Source organism: Mustela erminea, chromosome 1 (assembly GCF_009829155.1).
Source record: "Mustela erminea isolate mMusErm1 chromosome 1, mMusErm1.Pri, whole genome shotgun sequence".
Taxonomy (NCBI): Eukaryota; Metazoa; Chordata; class Mammalia; order Carnivora; family Mustelidae; genus Mustela; species Mustela erminea.
The window spans coordinates 152351448-152371275 of NC_045614.1; the positions used below are offsets into that span (position 1 = coordinate 152351448).

Genomic DNA, 19828 nt, shown 5'->3' on the forward strand with positions numbered 1-19828 from the left:
TACGAATTTTAGCATTTTATAATAAAACTACATTTTGTTTAGAATGATTCAGAATTAAAGACACAAGATATTAAAGATCTTTTCAAAACATTCCTGATTTCTAAGTATAGCAATTTTTGTATGTTATAGGCCTTGTGTTAGGCTATTATATACTGTGGTCTTTTGTGCATTTACAATACATTTTAATTTACAGTAACTTTCCTCAAGTTACTACTACAGCTTATATAGTTTATAAACTATTCAATAATTCATGTATTTTTTTACTATGACAAGTACCCACTACGTATCAGGGACCATTCTAAGACTTTACCCTCCTTAGACCAGAGGTCCTTAATCAGAAAACAATTTTATTCCTCAGGGAACACCTGGCAGTGTTTACAGACATTTTTGGTTATCAAAACTTGAGGCATCCTACTGGCATCTAATTGGTAGAGGCCAAGGATGCTGCTAAACATCCTATAACGTACAAGGATAATTTTTGATTGTGAGGGGCCCCAATCAAAAATTATCTGACCCAATTGTCCATACTGCTGCTGTCAAGAAACCCTTACTCTAGCTATTTGTCACCTGTGTTACTAAGACAATGGCAAACAGCAGCTGTTGTTGAACATTTAGGTATTTCTACAGCTAAAAATCCCACAGTTTTGTATGGTAGAAGAAAGGAAGAAAAAGACAGCTTCTTTGTATCCGATGTACAATTTAAACATTACTTTTTAAAAACTGAGACTTGACTTCTAGGAGTAACATGAAATGCTAACATTTCCCCAATGCTATATGATAAGAAATGTTAATTTTCCAGAGTAAAACAATCATACCTTTTTAACTGCTATAATATATCCTTCTTCTTGAAACATTTTGAAAAATTCACACATGAATGTCTCTTTGAAACTTGACTAGGAGAAAAAAAAAACCACACAGAATTTATATATGTTAAATAGAGAACTAAGATTATAATGAACTGCATTTCTAAGCTGAGGATTAAGGCCTTAAAGGATTCACTCATGTATTTCAAGAGAATTATAGGCTTTGGAGTAGGATTTCTTTCAACAACTGTTAGATGATTATGGCACAGATTCATAGACAGTTCTTAGATCTGTTCACCAGACTCTCTCCTCTGCTCAGTTTATTCTATTATTTTACAAATTTAAATGCTTGCTAATTCATTTTTGATTTTGATATAAATAATAATCCCATTTTAGGTTAATGTAAATTACATTTTTAAATGAAAGTAACATTTTCCAAAACAAAAAAATTAAAAGATTGACTATATTTTATGCAAATATCTTTAGTTAGATGTATTTGTTCAAATAAAACATCATAACAGGTAACTAAGAGACAAGAGCTATCTAGAAGATGACTACTGCATATGTATATGCATATTTTTGGTTTTGCTTTGTTTTTTAATTTGGAAGGGAATAAGTGAGAGAGAAGGGATCCTAAGGTATAACAAGATTTAGAAGTGTGAATACAAAGCAAAAGATATAAAGACTTACCTTGCTTTTGGACAGACTCCCCCAGCTTCCCAAAGTTTGAATGGTTTTTGAGATGAGGGTTAATGTTCTAACTGTCTGTGGATCCTAAAGAATTTAAAAAAGACAGAATTTCTGTTAAATTTTTAAGAAACAGAATTTGTGTAAGAGGTAGAAGAGAGTGAATAGGCTACATTACTTTAATACAGTGATTCAAAAATGTTCATTCAAACTCTAGTTTATGATGGGCAGAACTCACCAGACTAAGGAATTTAAGAGACTTGAAGAAGCCAGATGTCATTTATAATTCCACCCAAAGTAACTGTATTCAACAATGTGTTACTTCTGAAAGCCGCACTTTAATTGATACTACATATGTTGTTTTGTACAGTAGGGCAGCTTGGATTACCTAACAAACTATATTCACTTTTGAATCACATCTACCTCTTCTACCTTGTAATTTAAAATGGCAGTTTCCAAATTTTCTGTACTCAATCCACCTCTAACCCTATTCAATAACTGATACAGCTTATACAATCAATTATTTTCATCATGGAAGCAAAGACCTAACTAAACTTAAGAAATGAGAAGTTACCTGGTTCGTGTAGGATCTTAGCAGAAGGTAACTATTTGGGTCTGTTATCCAAGGTATTTTTTGGGCCTGCCTACCAAAAAAATCTAAATATAAATAAAATGGACTAAGCAGTTCCCCTGATGAGTCCTTGCTCCCTTTTTTTTTTTTTAAATTGAGGTATAATTTACATATAATGAAATGAACAGATTTTAAATGTACATAACCCAATGAGTTTCCACAATCCATATATTTGTATAACCAATTCTCCTATCACATATAGAATTTCTTTATTTTGGAGATTCAAATAAACAGTATCTTCCACCAAAACACAGACTTAAGAAACTTTAGATAAAGAAATTGCTTTAGTTTAGTTTTTGGTTACATTCCTTAATATTTTAGTAACCCCACATTGAAAATGACAGTGAATGTGAAGGAGAAGAGATGACCAGGATATAAGGCAATCTGGAAAAAAAGGAATATCGGGGATATGATCATTATGATATATTTATGAAATAGTTACACACTAATTTAAATTTATTCAGAAATATTTTAGCTAGAACATCCAGAATTCCATCATATGTATAAAAGATCCCTACAGGGCACCTGGGTGGCTCAGTGAGTTAAGCTTCTGCCTTCCGCTCAGGTCCTGATCTCAGGGTCCTGGGATGGAGCCCTGCATCAGGCTGTCTGTGGGCTCTCTGCTCGATGGGGAGCCTGCTTCCCCTCCTCTCTCTGCCTGCTGCTCTGCCTACTTGTGATCTCTCTCCCTCTGTCAAATAAATAAATAAAATCTAAAAAAAAAAAAAAAAAATCCCTACAATTCTCTGCCTTTGAGGCACACCAAGGTTCTTAACAATGGCTAATAAAATGAATTTGAACTGAATTTCACCAACTTCCCTGTTCAAATTTGGTTTTAAGATCATTGTTTTAGGTTATGATTTCCCTGAACTAAAAAGAGCAAAGCGCATTTTATACAATAAGTGCACATCAGACATTTGTTTACATTAACACAGCCCTTACTACTATGTGACAATCATATCATTTAGCTACTACTGATTCCCTGGTGTACTCCACATACAAGCTGTTCTAAATTCTTCCCCTGCTACCATCTGCCATCTTAATTTTTTACGGCTGTCCAGTACCTTAGACATCTGGTACCTCGCACACAGCCTGACACAGACATCTAGTAGATGCCTTATAACTTTTATTAAATTCAACTAAAATGTTGACTTCCACCTCAAAACAACTATCTTATCCTCTTTTCCTTATATTAGGTTGAACCATATGGAATCACTATTATTTGACTACTTTTGATCTACAAACATAAAACAACTTCATAGGGTTCACCATATCTGAAAGGAGGAATTACTCTTTTCCTAAAGTTTACATCCGTCATTTTTTCTTTTCAAACAATCTAAATCCTCCAGGATACTGATCTGGTTATTAGCAAGCCCTCTTCTCTCTTCAATTTCTCCCTTTCTGTTGGTTTCTTCTCTTCTGCTTAAACTACATATCAATTTTCCCATTTTGGAGAAGACTCATCATTTGACCAGCTCCCTCTCTGAGCTACTATCTTTCACTTACCAAACATTCACCAAGTGTCTACTTATCCTAGAAACTGTGTATTGTGCCTGGGATTCGCAAACTTGAAACAGATTCAACCCTTGCTCTTGGGTATTGATACTCCACATTCAGAGACTGTAAACAGATTATAGAATAGTATGACAAATGTCAAGACACAGAAAGCCACAGGATGCTATAGGTATACACAAGAGAGGAACCAAACCCAGACTAGACATTAGAGAAGTCTGCCTTGACCGAGTCCTGAAGGAACACTATCAATGAGAGAATGAGGGGTATGATGAGAAAAATGGTTCAATCCTTTTTTCTCCCCCACCATGAAACTTCTCAAAAGAGTAGTGTACCGGGGCGCCTGGGTGGCTCAGTGGGTTGAGCCTCTGCCTTCGGCTCAGGTCATGATCTCAGGGTCCTGGGATCGAGCCCCATATAGGGCTCTCTGCTCAGCAGGAAGCCTGCTTCTCTCTCTCTCTCTCTGCCTGTCTCTCTGCCTGCTTGTGATCTCTGTCTGTCAAATAAATAAATAAAATCTTAAAAAAAAAAGAGTAGTCTACCATGTCATGTTAACATAACCCATATTTAAAAAATCAGCATTTTAAAAAGATTATTCACGGGACGCCTGGGTGGCTCAGTTGGTTAAGCAGCTGCCTTCGGCTCAGGTCATGATCCCAGCGTCCTGGGATCGAGTCCCACATCGGGCTCCTTGCTCGGCAGGAAGCCTGCTTCTCCCTCTGCCTCTGCCTGCCATTCTGTCTGCCTGTGCTCGCTCTCTCCCCCTCTCTCTCTCTGATAAATAAATAAAATCTTAAAAAAAAAAAAAATAAAAAAAAAATAAAAAGATTATTCACTCGTGTGTATGTACACGCATGTACTTGTTTGAATTTATCTACACCTTTTATTAGCAATAGGGCAAGCTCAATTTTGATACATTTCCTGGGTAAAAACTACATTTACTGATTTATTTTTTAATCTTCTGTAATCTGATTTTCTGGTGCTCTATTAAAACTGGTTTCTCGAGGCACCTGGGTGGCTCAATGGGTTAAAGCCTCTGCCTTCAGCTCAGGTCATGATCCCAGAGTCCTGGGATCGAGCCCCACATCAGGCTCTCTGCTCTGTGGGGAGCCTGCTTCCCCCTCTCTCTCTGCCTGTCTCTCTGCCTACTTGTGATCTCTGTCTGTCAAATAAATAAATAAAACCTTAAAAAAAAAAGAACTGGTTTCTCAAAATTCAAAGAATGTCTAAATGTAACATCCAATAACCGTTAATCAGTTCTCCTCGAAAACCACCCTACCTTTCAATACTGGTCTTGATAATCCCATTACTCCTAGGTTCCTGGGATTACTCCCTGCTTTCAATTTCCATAGTATGCCTTAACTTGGTAAAAATCAGGTACTACTTTTAGATGATGTATCTCATATTTGTCTGATTTTCCCAATTAGAATGAAAAGTTCTTGAAAAGGGGGTTAAGTTTACACTTAAAAGCAAATAATAAGGTTATACGACACAGTATAAACTAGTCCTTCTAGCATACTGATTGGAAAAGTGACCTAAAATATGAAGTCTGTGGCTAGAAGGACTTTATTGCAACATCTGTTATGGAAATATACAAATCCAAGTCTGAATACAAGGCAGGGTCACAAGCTCAGAGGTAGTTCTGTTTATATCTAAAATGCTGTTACTAAGCTTTTTCAGACCCAGAATTCTGCACAGCTTCAGTAACATAGCCATAAGAAAGGAGAGTCCTGTGATCAAAAGGACATTGTCCCACTCTCTGCTGCAGCTATTCACAGACTGTCCTTTGGCAAGAAAGGATATACTGCTGCAAAAGTAGCATGGTTCTACACAGTTCTCAAAGTGAAATGAGTGGCAATGTAATGCAGCTGTGAAGAGGAGTGGCCTTCAAAGCCCAGTTTAACTCCAAAACCCATGTGTCCTTTCTACCCTATGTAAGTTTCCTAAGGGCAAAGAGTGTCTTCCTCATCACTGCATTTCTAGCACTGAGCACTGTGATGGAAACATTACAGATGTCTGAACACTTTACTGCCCAAGAGGCCGGAAAGAACAGGGGTGAGCTCAAAGATTGAGAAGACTGAAGGAGACAGCATTCCAGTTTAACCAGTTCAAAATGAGTGAGATCAAATCATATGTGACCAGTTGTGTGACCACAGAGAAACTGCTGAATTGTGTTATTCTTATCTGCAAATGGGGATGATAACAGAATACCTCACAGGGAGGACCAAGTAAGTTAAAACACACAAAGTACTTAGAATAAGGCCTACTAAAAAGCCCTAAGTAAATGTTGGCTATTATTATTATTATTATTATGTGTTACACCAATCAGCAAGGATAGCAATTAGATAAGATTATAAAATATTTAAAACAAAAAAGTTAAAGAATCAGCAAAAATACTCCATATTAGGAGGAAAGAAAGAGTAAAAAAAGGAGTTTTAAGAAACATGTACATCTATGCAGTAGATTCAGATATAAACAACTAAACAGGACTCTAGAACATTTTTAAAGTTTTATATCTCTTATATTTATAGTATCAGGTGAATAAAAAGTAAAAAATGTGGAGATACCAAATTATGTTCCAATCAAGGTTTCTACACCTTTCAGAAATGAGCCTCTTCAAACTTCTGTGAGATATAAAAATACCTGTGAGATTAAACTAAACCTGTAACTCATGAAAAAACAAAAACAAAAACAACTCTAGTATTATGGAAATTTACAAACACACACAATAGTGGAGGGTAAATACAATGGATCCTCTTCATACCTACCATCAAGCTTCAACAACTATCAACATCTTATTACTCTTGCACAATATCTTTTAACAGCAACAAAAACTGGAATTTTCAGCCTTATCTGAAAGATTGACATAGCCAAGGAAAATGCCCAGTAAATTTAAGTACCAGTTATAAGAAAACAGCTAAGTGAAACTGGCCTCTTATATTTTTAAAATTTTAATAAAAATAAATAAAAATGGAATAAAGCTTTGAGAAGAACAACACTTACTGGATGATGAGGTCGCAAATGAAAAGTATGAGGTGATACTACGGCTACAGCAAAGAAACGAAGAAATACAAAGCTGCTCACTGCAGAATACTGAACATGAGGGTCATCTGCAGGAAAAAAATGGTGAAATGTCATGCACAAAAACACTGAATTAAAAAACAAAGATGACAAAATGAAAAATATTGAAAAACATGTAAGCTAAATAGGAGATCAATATAATTTGTCTAGTGGAGACTGGGCTGATGAAATGATAGTAATGATTATGACTAAATTAAAGGAAAAAAAATCCTATGACTAAAAAAAATCTGAAAGGAATAATAAAAAAAATTTTAAAAAGGAAGGCAAAAAAGCTACCAGGTTTTCAGAAATATCTTAATTAGGAAAAAGACCTCTTTCCTCATCTGCAAGGAGAGACTCCTGAAATTTCAACAAAAATAAAGTAGCATCTAGCACCACCTAGTGGTGATACTGAATCCTTTAAGACCAGGATAGGTTATTTTCAGTTTTAGAATATTGCTTCAATTTTCCCCTCTTGATAATATCAAAGACAATGCAATAAAAACAACTAACAGGAATCTTTCCTTTAAAAAAGCGATCAATATTCCACATAAAAATGAAGATGAACTTAAGACAACTTGGGGTTTTTGTCATTCACCTACTGCTTTTGTTTCAAAGTGGAGTCAATACTTAACATCAGAAGACAGAGAAGCAGGCAGTAAAGGGGAAAAAAAGTTTGGGTTTGGTTTGAGTTTTAACTCTTACAAAAGTCACTCAATGTGCAAGCCATTTAACTTGTAGTTCTTCAATAATACCTGCTGCCCACTGTCTCCTCCCTACTCTCTATTCATCTTCCCACGGTAACAGAAATGAGAAAGTATGAAAATATTTTATGACAACAAAACTATCACTACTGTAGTCCACCGAAGATATGAAAATATATTAATATTTAATCCAACAAAAAAGTAAAAGAGACACACTTTTATAAAAAGGCATAAAAAGTAATTTAGATCATTTCTATAAGCAGAAGTAAAAATATTTTTTAAGGCCAAGATCACTGGGTAGTACAGAGTCCAATGACTAGCAATATACTTTGGAAGAGGCCAAACCCAGGTTGGAGACCCTTCTTGTCTACTGGCCATGTCTTGGACCTCAAGAAAGTTATATAACATTTTTAAACCTCAGTTTCATTATTTACCTAAGCAGAGCAGTACCTCACACCTCATGAGGTGGTGTGAGCGTTAGAGTAGGAGTAGGAGATAATGCAAGCTAGCACTGTGTGTTCACTCACTAAATACTCAATGTGCTTGTCATGATTTAACTCACTATTTAAAAACGTAACTTCAGTGTTGTATTAACATCTCTGCTCCCTTTACTTGTGTTGTAAAGACTAGAGTTAGGGGCACCTGGGTGGCTCAGTGGGTTGGGCCTCTGTTTCAGCTTAGGTCATGATCTTAGGGTCGTGGGATTGAGACCCCCATCAGGCTCTCTGCTTAGTGGGGAGCCTGCTTCTCCCTTCCTCTCTGCCTGCCTCTCTGTCTACTTGTGATCTCTCTCTGTCAAATAAATAAAGTATTTAAAAAATAAAAAGACTAGATTTAGTATACTTATTTGAAGTTTACTGTTTATGTCTTTAGTAGAATTAGCAAAGGCATCTAGGTCTGAATTTATACATGTTAGTTAGACAACTCAGCCCTATGACTTTAGCACCTGGTAAATTTATTCAAGAGGCTGATAAATGCACACACTATGTATCACATTTAGAAGAACAAAATAAATTCTTCAGATGGTTACAGAAGTACACTTATAGTCTCACACATCTGGGTAAGACTATTAATTTAAGTAGTCACCTTACTTCCTCCCCTTCCCCCTTATTACAATAGGCAGATCTGGAAAGACAGTTATAGCAAGTTTATTTACTTATCAGAGATGCATGTAATTAGAATAATTCCAAATACTGATAATCAGAGACAGCAACTCTTATTTTTATGTTTCTAATCAAAGCCTTGACACTGCTACTTTACCAAATTAAAGCATGTATTGACTGATATATGTCCTCAAAATTCTATGTCTATTGCAACAGAGATGTCTCTAATGTCTTGAACCATGTCTGTAAAAATGTCCTTAGCATTTTCTAAAACCTTAGCATTCTCAAACTGTCAAATCCAGCCAGCTGTATTGAACTAAAAATTCACATTATTTAAATGATGTGAAAAAGGTAAAAATAACAGAGGTGTTATTATATTTAACAATCTCAAAAGTACCTAATATAAATGTTTACCTTTCTTAAGAATAATGGTGATTTTTTTATTTGCTCTTTGTAATAAGTTGTCATTACACTGAAATAAACAATGTATGTTTTGAGATGGTAAGGAAATTAAACAGGATGTTTCATAAAAAAGCTGTAACTATTTTGCAAAGAAGACTGTACCTATAAACTTTAAACATTTCATATAAGCCAAATCCAGAGTAAATCTATTAAAAAAAAATCAAATACAGAAAAAGAAATGGCATGTTTTAGTAAACAAGGCACTTACTAGGAAATCTCTGAGTAGCCATTTGCCTTAGAGAATAAAAGGTATCACACATTACAGTGGGGCAGCTCATACTTGATTTTACAATTGTACTGAATAACTTGTCTACATAGTAGCGCAGATTCTCCTGTAGGATTTAACAAGGTAAACATCAGGATTTTAACTCTTATACATTTTCCATAGCCTTTATGGAAAACAATGCAGTGAAAATGAGAGTAGGCAGTTACTATCCAGTATACTAACGCTCTGCTTCCCTTCTCTAAATTCACTCAGTTAAAGGACAATTTATATCTTGATTATGTTTAACAAATTCGAATGAGATTAGCCAAATATAACTGGTGAACGTATGGAATAAATTTCACAGGAAGCAACAGAGAATAAAATGATCTAAAGGGAAATCAGGGAAATAACTCAGATATGCAGGCACACGGACACTGTGGCAATTTCATTCAGTGCAATGAAAACCTGTGACTCTACAACAGTCACTGTTTTCCCGGACACGACTAAAATGTTGGTTGACCAAGTCATTGTGCCACTTAGCTTGGTCAGTCTAACTCCAAAGGAATGGCTAGAATGGAGGCTGCAACTAGATACAGCCTTATTCCATTATTGTTACCAGAGCCAAAGAGAGATAATCAAGAATAAAAATAAAGTAAAGCCCCATGACGAAATAACAACATTCTAAAAACTAGACACAGGAAATGCTAATAGTATAAGCATTAAGTAAAGAATAAAAAGCACTACATCCAACATATAGTATTATGGAAGATTATGTTTGGCAGAAAGCCCATTTTAAGGCAGTTATAAAGATAACAAGGACTTACCTTATTATTTTCTACATTATCTCCCTCTTTCAATTTAATAGGATCGATTTCACAGGACTTTGAGGATTCACATATCTGGAAGACAGATTAATTTTTCATTTAATGCTCTTTTATAAATAATTTGGTAAAATGAAAATAACTATTTTCCTAATACAATTATAAAAATTAAAACCATAACAAAGTTTATATCTCCAATCCAGAGACAATATATACATACTGCAAAAGAACTATCAAATTTCTCATGTATTTGAAACTCTAGTTAAAACTGAAATCCAGTAACAACAATTAAAAAAAAAAAAGAAAGAAAAAGAAAAGAAATCAGTAACACCCCCCCAAAATTATGTAGATTATACTAAACATGCCCTTTCAGTAAAAATCCACTGATGGAAAGGTACATCTGAAAGGTTCAGCCTTATTCTTTCAGTATTACATGAACAGGTGTATCATCCCTATCACTAGGTCACTTGATGAAAGAGAGGCTATATCATGAGGCCACAGAGACTTCAATTATCAGAGGTATAGCCCATACCTCATCTAGAATAGGTTTTAATGTGACTTTCAGGTAGTGCCCTCCCACTATTTTCATCATCTCATCCAGACATCGGGTAGCCAAGGAATTTCCTCTAAAAATTGTGTTTGCATCTCTGAAATACAAACAGAAATAAGATGAAACCAAGAGCAGTAAACAGACGCTGTGAAATCCATAACATGAGATATATGACTTTGGCTATATATACAATTTTAGTAAATTTTGCCATCCATTTATTTATTTTTTTTTTAAAGATTTTATTTATTTATTTGACAGACAGAGACCACAAGTAGGCTGAGAGGCAGGCAGAGAGAGAGGAGGAAGCAGGCTGCCCGCTGAGCAGAGAGCCTGATGCGGGGCTCAATCCCAGGACCCTGGGATCATGACCTGAACTGAAGGCAGAGGCTTTACCCACTGAGCCACCCAGGCGCCCCTTTACCATCCATTTAAAAATCTTGCTGCCAAGATATAAGATGAAGAAGACCTATAGATGGCCAAGAGACACATGAAAAAATGCTCAACATCACTCGGCATCAGGGAAATACAAATCAAAACCACCACGAGATACCACCCCACACCAGTCAGAATGGCTAAAATTAACAACTCAAGAAACAACAGATGTCGGGGAGGATGCAGAGAAAGGGAAACCCTCTTACACTGTTGGTGGGAATGCAAGCTGGTGCAGGCACTCTGGAAAACAGTATGGAGGTTCCTCAAAAAGTTGAAAATAGTGCTACCCTATGACCCAGCAATTACACTACTGGGTATTTATTCCAAAGACATAAATGTAGTGAAAAGAAGGAGCACGTGCATCCCAATGTTTATAGCAGCAATGTCCACAATAGCCAAGCTATGGGAAGACCTCAGAGGTCCATCAAAGATGAATGGATAAAGAAGATGTGGCGTGTATATAAACACACATACATACACACACACGGAAATACTACTCAGTTATCAAAAAGAATGAAATTTTGCCATTTGCAATGACATGAATGAAACCAGAGGGTTTTATGCTAAGCAAAATAAGAGAAAGACAATTACCATTATGACTGCATTCATTTGTAGAATTTAGTAAACAAAACAGAGGATAAGAGGGAAAGAGAGGGGGAAAAAAAGGCAAAATCAGAGAGGAAAACAAACCATTAGAGAGACTTTTTTTTTTTTAAGATTTTATTTATTTGTCAGAGAGAGAGAGGGAAAGAGCGAGCACAGGCAGACAGAGTGGCAGGCCGAGACAGAGGCTCCTGCCAAGCAAGGAGCCCGATGTGGGACTCGATCCCAGGATGCTGGGATCATGACCTGAGCCGAAGGCAACTGCTTAACCAACTGAGCCACCCAGGCGTCCCCCCCATCAGAGACTCTTAATCATAGGAAACAAACTGAGGGTTGCTGGAGGGGAGGGAGTGGAGAGAATGGGGTAACTGGGTGATGGACATTAAAGAGAGCACATGATGTAATGAGTACTGGTGTTATGTAAGACTGATGAATCACTGACCTCTACCTCTGAAACCAATAATATATTATATGTTAATTAAGTGAATTTAAATTAAAGAAAAAAAAAAAACTTGCTGCCATTAGGCCTTTCAAACTTACCAAAACTATTTATCTAAAATAGTAAGTTAAAAAAAAAAAAAAAAGGCAAATGATATTAATGAACTACAAAAGTAGAATGTTTGTATGTGTATGAAACAGTGCTATGACAGGACTGGAAAGCCACCTGACTGCTTTTCATGGTATCACATATATGTATATAGGGGTGATACATAATGGGTAAGGAAAAAAACCCAGCCCAACTTCTGACCTAGTACTTAATCTGTGACACGTGAATCACTACAAGCAGCAGCAAAGATGAGTAACAGGAAATATTGACACTGAATAAAAAAAACCCTTCATTAACTGTTAATGTTGCTGTTGGTGGATTCTGTTTGCTAACTTAAAGAACTGCCTTTTATCTCTTGCTAAGCAGTTCTTTTCAGAATCCTATTCAGTAAGGCTGGTCAACACAAAAGAAGTGAAATTACAAAAAATTTGGCAAACTAAAATCCAATCTCAACACACATAATTAACATTTTAATATAACTCTTACTGTGTATCCTTCAAGTCTAATTCAGCCACTGCAGTGGCAAAAGGAACAAGTTTATCATGGTGCAGCAGCAGTCGTACAAGGGGCAAAACAGCATCATTTTTATCTCGACAAATTTCACCCAAAATGTAAGCAGCTGAGGCAGATATCGGCTAGAATATAGAAAGGCAAAAAACAAGCACAAAATCAAGGAAATATGACTAAATGTCCAATCACTAGCCTGTATAAATAATTCAAGCATATTTACTGACTACTACTGTTGAACAGAACAATACTTAATTTTTTAAAACTTTTCTCAGAGATGAAAATTTTAAGCATGTCCTGGAATCACAGTACTGTGGTCCAGATAAATTTTACACACACACACACACACACACACACACACACACACACCCCATTTTAATAAACCTTGATACTCTGAAATATTTTCTACATCATTTACAGAATTATATTAGCCATTTCATATTAAATCATACCCTAAGATTTTTAAGTACCTGAACATCTGGTGATTTTAGCAGCAACGTTTTCAAAGGACCATAGTACTCTGATGGAAGCACATAGTCTTCTGTATAACATATATTTAATCGAAGAGACCCCAGATCATCAGTTTTAGATGACTTATTTCCATTGTCCCTTGGTTGTAACAAGTACCTAAAGTAAAAATACAACTGACTACATGAGATGATAATGAGCATCCAAGTTGGTGAGGTAAATAAACAGTTAAGCTGCAAAAACAAAAAACAAAAAACAAAAAACAAAACCCAAACCAAAAAAGTCAACTTAGTATTTAAGGTTAGGACACTTTATAAGTAGCCAACCATCAATCTTCAGAGGCATAATATCAGTTATGTATTGAACTAGAAAGCTATAAACAGACTTTTATCTGGGAAGCAAAAAGTAAAAATTAAAGTAAACTAAAAGTAAAAAATAAGATCTCAAAGGGGCTGAATGAGTTTGATTAGCTTGCAGATTTAGGAAAAGATAATAAAAGTAAAATATTTAAAATCCAATGTATAATAAAAAATAACATCTCACTAAATTTAAGAAACACATATTTAGCTGCAATAGGTAAGAAATACCACAAGAAGGCATAAGTGATCTTGTTTTAAAGTAAATCTTATATATGTAAAAGTCTAAACTTACTTTTTAAAAAAGTTAGTGATTGAAGGTTTATAAATAATATTTATATTATTAAAGGAGAAACAATGTAACCATACTCAAAATATTTTTATTTGCAAAAATCAGATTTATATGAAAATTTTTTAGGTAAATACAAGGCATAAAATATATGTACAAACAAAGATAGCTTTAAAATTTTCCAAGAAAAATGTTTAGAAATTAAGAGGAGTTTGTAGGACGAAAATCAGAATCTGTTATTTTTAAAGAATTTTTATCATGAAAATTTAATAATACATACAAAAGTAAAGAGGACAGTACATCTTTTCAATCCCCATGCACCTATCACCTAGCTTTAGGAATCATCAACTCAAGGCTATTCTTGTTTAAGCCATACCTGTACTCACTCCTCCCATCCCATTCCTGCATTATTTTAAAGCAATTTCCAGGTTATATAACTACATAATAACTTTTAAAAATCATCATTATCCAGTCTGTATTCAAACTCTCCCAAACTTTATCATGAATACTTTTCTACAATTTGTTTATATCCAAGGTCCATAGATTTTAACTGGTTGATACTTAAGTATCAAGGTATCTTAACCAAGATACTTAACCTACAGATTCTCTCTATTCCCTAAGAAATCAGGTAGCTAGAATTGAATTTTCTACATCTGGGATTATGCTAAATCTATCTCTATCTCCATGACGTCACTTAGCATGTTCTGTCTTCTCTGTACTTTCTGTATATTGGCAGTTAGATCTAGAGGCTTGGTTATATTCAAATTTGATATGCTGGTAAGAACATTTCACTGATAGTGTTGTACAGTACCACAAAGAGGCACTAATGTCTGTTTCTCTTTTTGTGATATTAGCAGTCACTGATAAGCACCACCTAGAGTCATTAACTTTCACAGGTTATAAAACAATAGGTATTTTTTTTTGAAGACTTTAGTTTTTTGTCAGGGAGAGGGAGCACATACAGGGTGAACGGGAGGCAGAGGGAGAAGCAGACTCTGCTGAGCAAAGAGCACGATATGGTACGCGATCCCAGGACCCTGGGATCATGACCTGAGCCACCGAGGCATCCCAAAATGATAGTTTTAGAATTCTATCATTCCTCCTTTACTTACTACCTGGAATACTTTTTATAAAGTAGTGTCATTAGTGTTGATATTTACTTTTGATATTTATCACCTATGGCCTCTCCATTACACCACTTTAAAAACAGAAGGCAGGGGGGATTTAATGGAATATTTATTAGTTTTGAGAAAGATCTAATTAAAGATATAAAAGGGAACTACATAATCAACCAAGCAAAATTTAAAAAGATGAAGGGATGACAATAATGGGAGAAGAAATTATATCACTATCTAAGAAAGCAGAATCTCTATCTTGAAACACCAGCCTTCAGATTTTTTTTTTTTTAAGATTTTATTTATTTATTTGACAGAGATCACAAGCAGGCAGAGAGAGAGAGGGAAGCAAGCTCCCTGCTGAGCAGAGAGCCTGGTGCGGGGCTTGATCCCAGGACCTGAGATCATGACCTGAGCTGTAGGCAAAGGCTTAACCCACTGAGCCACCCAGGCACCCCCAGCCTTCAGAATTTCTATTCTCTGATTTGAGAAATAATGTTTTAAAGATTTGCCTGAGAAAATAACTGCATATAAGCCTACTAGCAAAGTGACCCAGAAGTACCTTTAAGGGAAAAGTCTAGTTCGCTGATCACCAAACATCCAGAAAAGGACATTACTTTGGTCAAGTTCCACAATCTAGTAAATGTTTTGTAGATATGCAAATTCAGATACCTAGTTTTATCTAAAAGCAAACCTAACTGCAATGACTGAGCATAGAGACTGGTATCTTTAAAGCAGAAAGCCAATTTCTAAATTTGTGAAAAGAAATACAACAGCCAAGCAGTTAAAATACCTGGACTTTTTTGTGACCAACACATTTTATTATGCAAACAAATGTTCATTCACAAAAGTAGGGTGAAGAGTGGTTATATTAATAAAGAGTACCCTCAACTCAGCACCTCCCCCAGCACTTACTACTCAGCCTCAACAACTATCACTGGTTTGCGTGGCACTTCATCTATTTTCCTTGCTGCAACTAATACACTTTTTTTTTAACGTGTTAATGCAATTCTTTCATCTGCTTGACTAATATATTTTTTAACGTACTGGTAAGCTATTTGGAATGCCATATTATCAGAGGGACTATAGTGAGACAGAGATACAACACAGAGACTGAGGTGGTCTTAATTCTCAGCTAAGATAACAGTTTTATGAAGGTAGTAGTCATGCTTCTAGAGCAGAATCTCCTTCCCTCTTGATTGTATTTAAATGGGTAGTTCCTACCCACGTTTGCCTCTCTAGGATCCTTTCTTATTGTTCCAATATTCCTCTTCCATTTTAACTAGTGTTTTCCATATATGGGATATAAAAATAGAAATACTTGTATTATAGTTACAACTTGGTTCTGCATTCCTAAGATGCACTAACCCATTTTAAATCTTAAACAGTGTTCCCATATTCTACTCAGATTTACAGATTTTGTTTTGGTTTGTTCTATAGGAATTTTATTCAGAAGGCAACTTTAATTCCCTTATCTCCAAATTACTGGAGGAAGGAGTATGTCTTGTCCTTCTGTTACTCTCACAAATTACAAATTACCAGCAAAACAGATCTATAATCCTAACATGGGATGTTCTGTGTAGAGGAATTAGGGCAATGCTACACCAGTTACTAATTATTATGTACCACTCCTTTAGAATGCCCAGGAACCTCAGAAGGCCTCACTCCTGCCTCGCTTTTTAAGCTTGTTTCCCTGGGGTTCTTTGGAAGGGTAAGAAATCCTTCTGGGCACAGGATCTCATCTGTGTCTACTTGCAAAAATATAAAATTTCAAAATATCCTCAACTTACAACCTCCCCCATGCTCCTTCAACTTTTAACAATATTTTATAAAGCAAGGGACACTCAAGTCTTTGATTTCAGCTTAAAACAGAGAATATTTTTGAGGGTTTTTAAAAAACATTTTTAATTAATTTATTTAAAAACGAGAGCATGTGTGCACTAATGGGCAGCATGGGCAAAGGGACAGGGAGAGAAGGAGAATCTTAAACAGATTTCACACTGAATACAGAATCTTAGATGGCATCATCTCACAGCACTGAGATCATGATTTGAGCCAAAATCAGGAGTTGGACCCTTAACTGACTGGGCCATCCAAGCACCCCGAAGATTTTTGAGTTTTAAACACATAAAAAATATTTATGGGGCAGCTAGGTGGCTCATTTGGTCAAGTGCCTGCCTTCACTCAAATCAGGATTCCAGGGTCCTGGGAACTGGGATGGAGTCCCACATCAGCTCCCTGGTCGGCAGGGAGTTTGCTTCTCCCTCTGTCCCTTTCCTCCACTTGTGCTCTGTCTCTCTCAAATAAGAAAACAAAATGTTTAAAAAATAAATGTACATTAAGGTAAATTTATTATAGTAATTGGTTAAGAACATAAACTTTGAAGTCAGAGTATTTGGTCCAAATCTCAGCTGTATGACCCTGGGCAAACCGCTTAATCTCTCTGCGCTTATGTCCTTACCTTATTATTACTCTATATAAGGTGTAACAATACTATCTGATTGAATCCTTACAACAACTCTAAGGAGGTTATATAAGTAAAGCACTTAGAAGAGTGCCAGGTACACAGTAAACACTATGCAGCTGTTATTTATGTAAGATTTATACATAACTATTACCACTTAAATATAGAAATAACTATAGATAAATGTACTTATTAATGTAACTACATAAACATGATTTGTTATTTTATAACATTATTTACAAAGACCGTTTAAACCCTGAAGGATCCCCTGTGGACAAAGTAATCTGTATGAATTAGAGGTAAAGAGTAAACTCTCGAGATTTGTTAAATGAAGATACATGGCCATGTATACAAGGTCAAGGGATTTAAAAGAAAAAATCAAATCAAATATATTTTTTTCAGTTTTTGAGTAAAGCATTTTAGTTTGAAAGAATAAGAAAAAGGAAAAAGAGAAATTATTAACTGAAAGTGGAATTCAGTTGCTTTACATATATTTTTTTAATTCACAATTGGAGAGGCATAAAAGTAAGCCTGATGCTCTCAAGATTCAGCTGTTGTGACAGCTCCTTAATAGGGGAAAAAAAAAATCTAGCATTTGAAAAATTTTAACCACAAGGTGTGCATAATTGAAGTAGGCAGGTAAAAACGACAATTATTTATTCATAATGCTGAAAACAAACATAATGAAGTAATGTTCAGAAGCTGGAGAGTAACTGTTCAGAGGCAGCTCTACTAACACTTGAATGCTGTTTCTGGTTCCATGAAAGTAAGCATTATAAATGGATTTTTACTTAAGATGGGAGATTAAAGATAGGTGGCAAAATTAGCAAACTACACAACCAACTCATCTCAAGTAAAATATTAATATATTTTTAAATATGCATAAAGTGCTTATGTTTAAAACCCCAATCATTTGTTTGATCTACTATGTGAATCTACTGTCTTTTTTTTTTTTTTTTAAAGATTTTATTTATTTGTCAGAGAGACAGAGAGAGAGAGCGTGTGCACAAGCAGGGAGAGCGGCAGGCAGAGGGAGAAGTAGACTCTGTTGAGCAAGCAGTCTGATGTAGGACTCAATTCCAATCCCAGACCCTGGGATCATGACCTGAGCAGAAGGCAGATGCTTAATTAAGTGAGCCACCCAAGTGTCCTTCTACTACCTTTTCTTAATATCCACTTTTACATGTTGAATATTTGGGAAAATTGTGCCAATTTGTACAATCACACAAAGGTTTTGCGCACATTAAGATAATGATAGGAACTGGTGAAATAAGATTGAACTAGACTGCCTGTGAGATTCTCGAACATTGTAAACAATGGAACACTGGCATGACAAAAAGGATGCAGAAATTCTGTGTGGAGGAATGGTGGAGGAATGGTGATGACAGTAGCGATCACTGTAATGATGAGAGCCATGAGCTATATCCATGGTCAATGCACTTGCAGCTTGTCTCATTGATGAGGATGAATGCATTTCATCCTCTAACAACTCTGGGAGGCAGGTACTAATTTGTACTGCTCCCATTTTATAGCCAGAGAAAGGCAAAGCCAAGGGGTAGAGTAACCTGCTCAAGGTCACAAAGGTAGTTACGGCAAAGGTTAAGATTTGAACCAAGGCAATTTGGTTCCAGACTCCACTCTTAACCACCATCAAGGTTCCACAAATATTTACTGAAGTTATACTACACTGGTAAGTGAGAAAAGCAAGGCACAGACCAGGATACAGTATGTGCCTGTTTGTGTAAAGTAGGGAAAAGGATATATACACATTTGACTATATTCCATAAAATATTGCCAGAAAGTCAAAACAGTGACTGCCTCAGAAGAGGGAAAATGATTAGCTGAGGGACTAGGACAAGACAAAGATTTTTATCTTTTGAACTGTGAACCGTGTGGGTATATTATCGATTAAGAAAATCATATAAAATTCTACTATCTATAAGGTTAAAGTTAAAATGAGTGACTATCAACACTAACAAGCTACTCCTAACACCTGACAGAAGTTTCATAATAAAGAACATATGTCATTGCTAAGGAACTGAAAAGCCAAGAAAGGAAAGGGGGAATGACTGGATCATGTTGTAATCTGAGAAAAAAATTAAATTGGAACCATTAAAAACCGTTTTCTGGAAAAGACTATAATAGACAAATATTAATTGAAATCACGTGAAAAAGGAAAGCAAACTGAAACTTTTCAAACAACAGGATTACATTACTGATAATTATTCTCTTTCCTACTACCAAGATTAGAAAGAATATGCCTTAAATTCTGAAGGTAAAGCAAGCTTTTCCTGTGCTTTCATGCAATTACCATCAATCCCACAAGGGGATGCTACAACTCTACAAATGACAAAGGAGCCCAAGAATTTAATTTCTGACTTAAAAGAAAATGGCATTCACATTTGTATACTCCCTTCTACCTATGGAAGTATAAATGAATTAGGAGATGTTTCTATTCCCTGTTGTATAAACTTTTCTTAAAGATTTATTTATTTGAGAAAGAGAGAGA

General features: G+C 35.5%; 1 protein-coding gene across 6 annotated transcripts in view; it reads right to left on the reverse strand.

Moving 5' to 3' along the window:
- Window positions 1-19828, reverse strand: part of RASA2 (RAS p21 protein activator 2) — a 142699-nt gene that overhangs the window by 32733 nt on the left and 90138 nt on the right. For all 6 annotated transcript variants that reach the window (XM_032347149.1, XM_032347160.1, XM_032347155.1 and 3 more), the window contains exons 10-17: window positions 13098-13254; window positions 12607-12755; window positions 10521-10635; window positions 9992-10066; window positions 9171-9294; window positions 6637-6743; window positions 1494-1577; window positions 816-893 (exon numbers count right to left, since the gene is read on the reverse strand). In XM_032347149.1, coding sequence (XP_032203040.1) covers window positions 816-893; window positions 1494-1577; window positions 6637-6743; window positions 9171-9294; window positions 9992-10066; window positions 10521-10635; window positions 12607-12755; window positions 13098-13254 — 889 coding nt within the window. The remainder of the gene's footprint in view (window positions 1-815; window positions 894-1493; window positions 1578-6636; window positions 6744-9170; window positions 9295-9991; window positions 10067-10520; window positions 10636-12606; window positions 12756-13097; window positions 13255-19828) is intronic.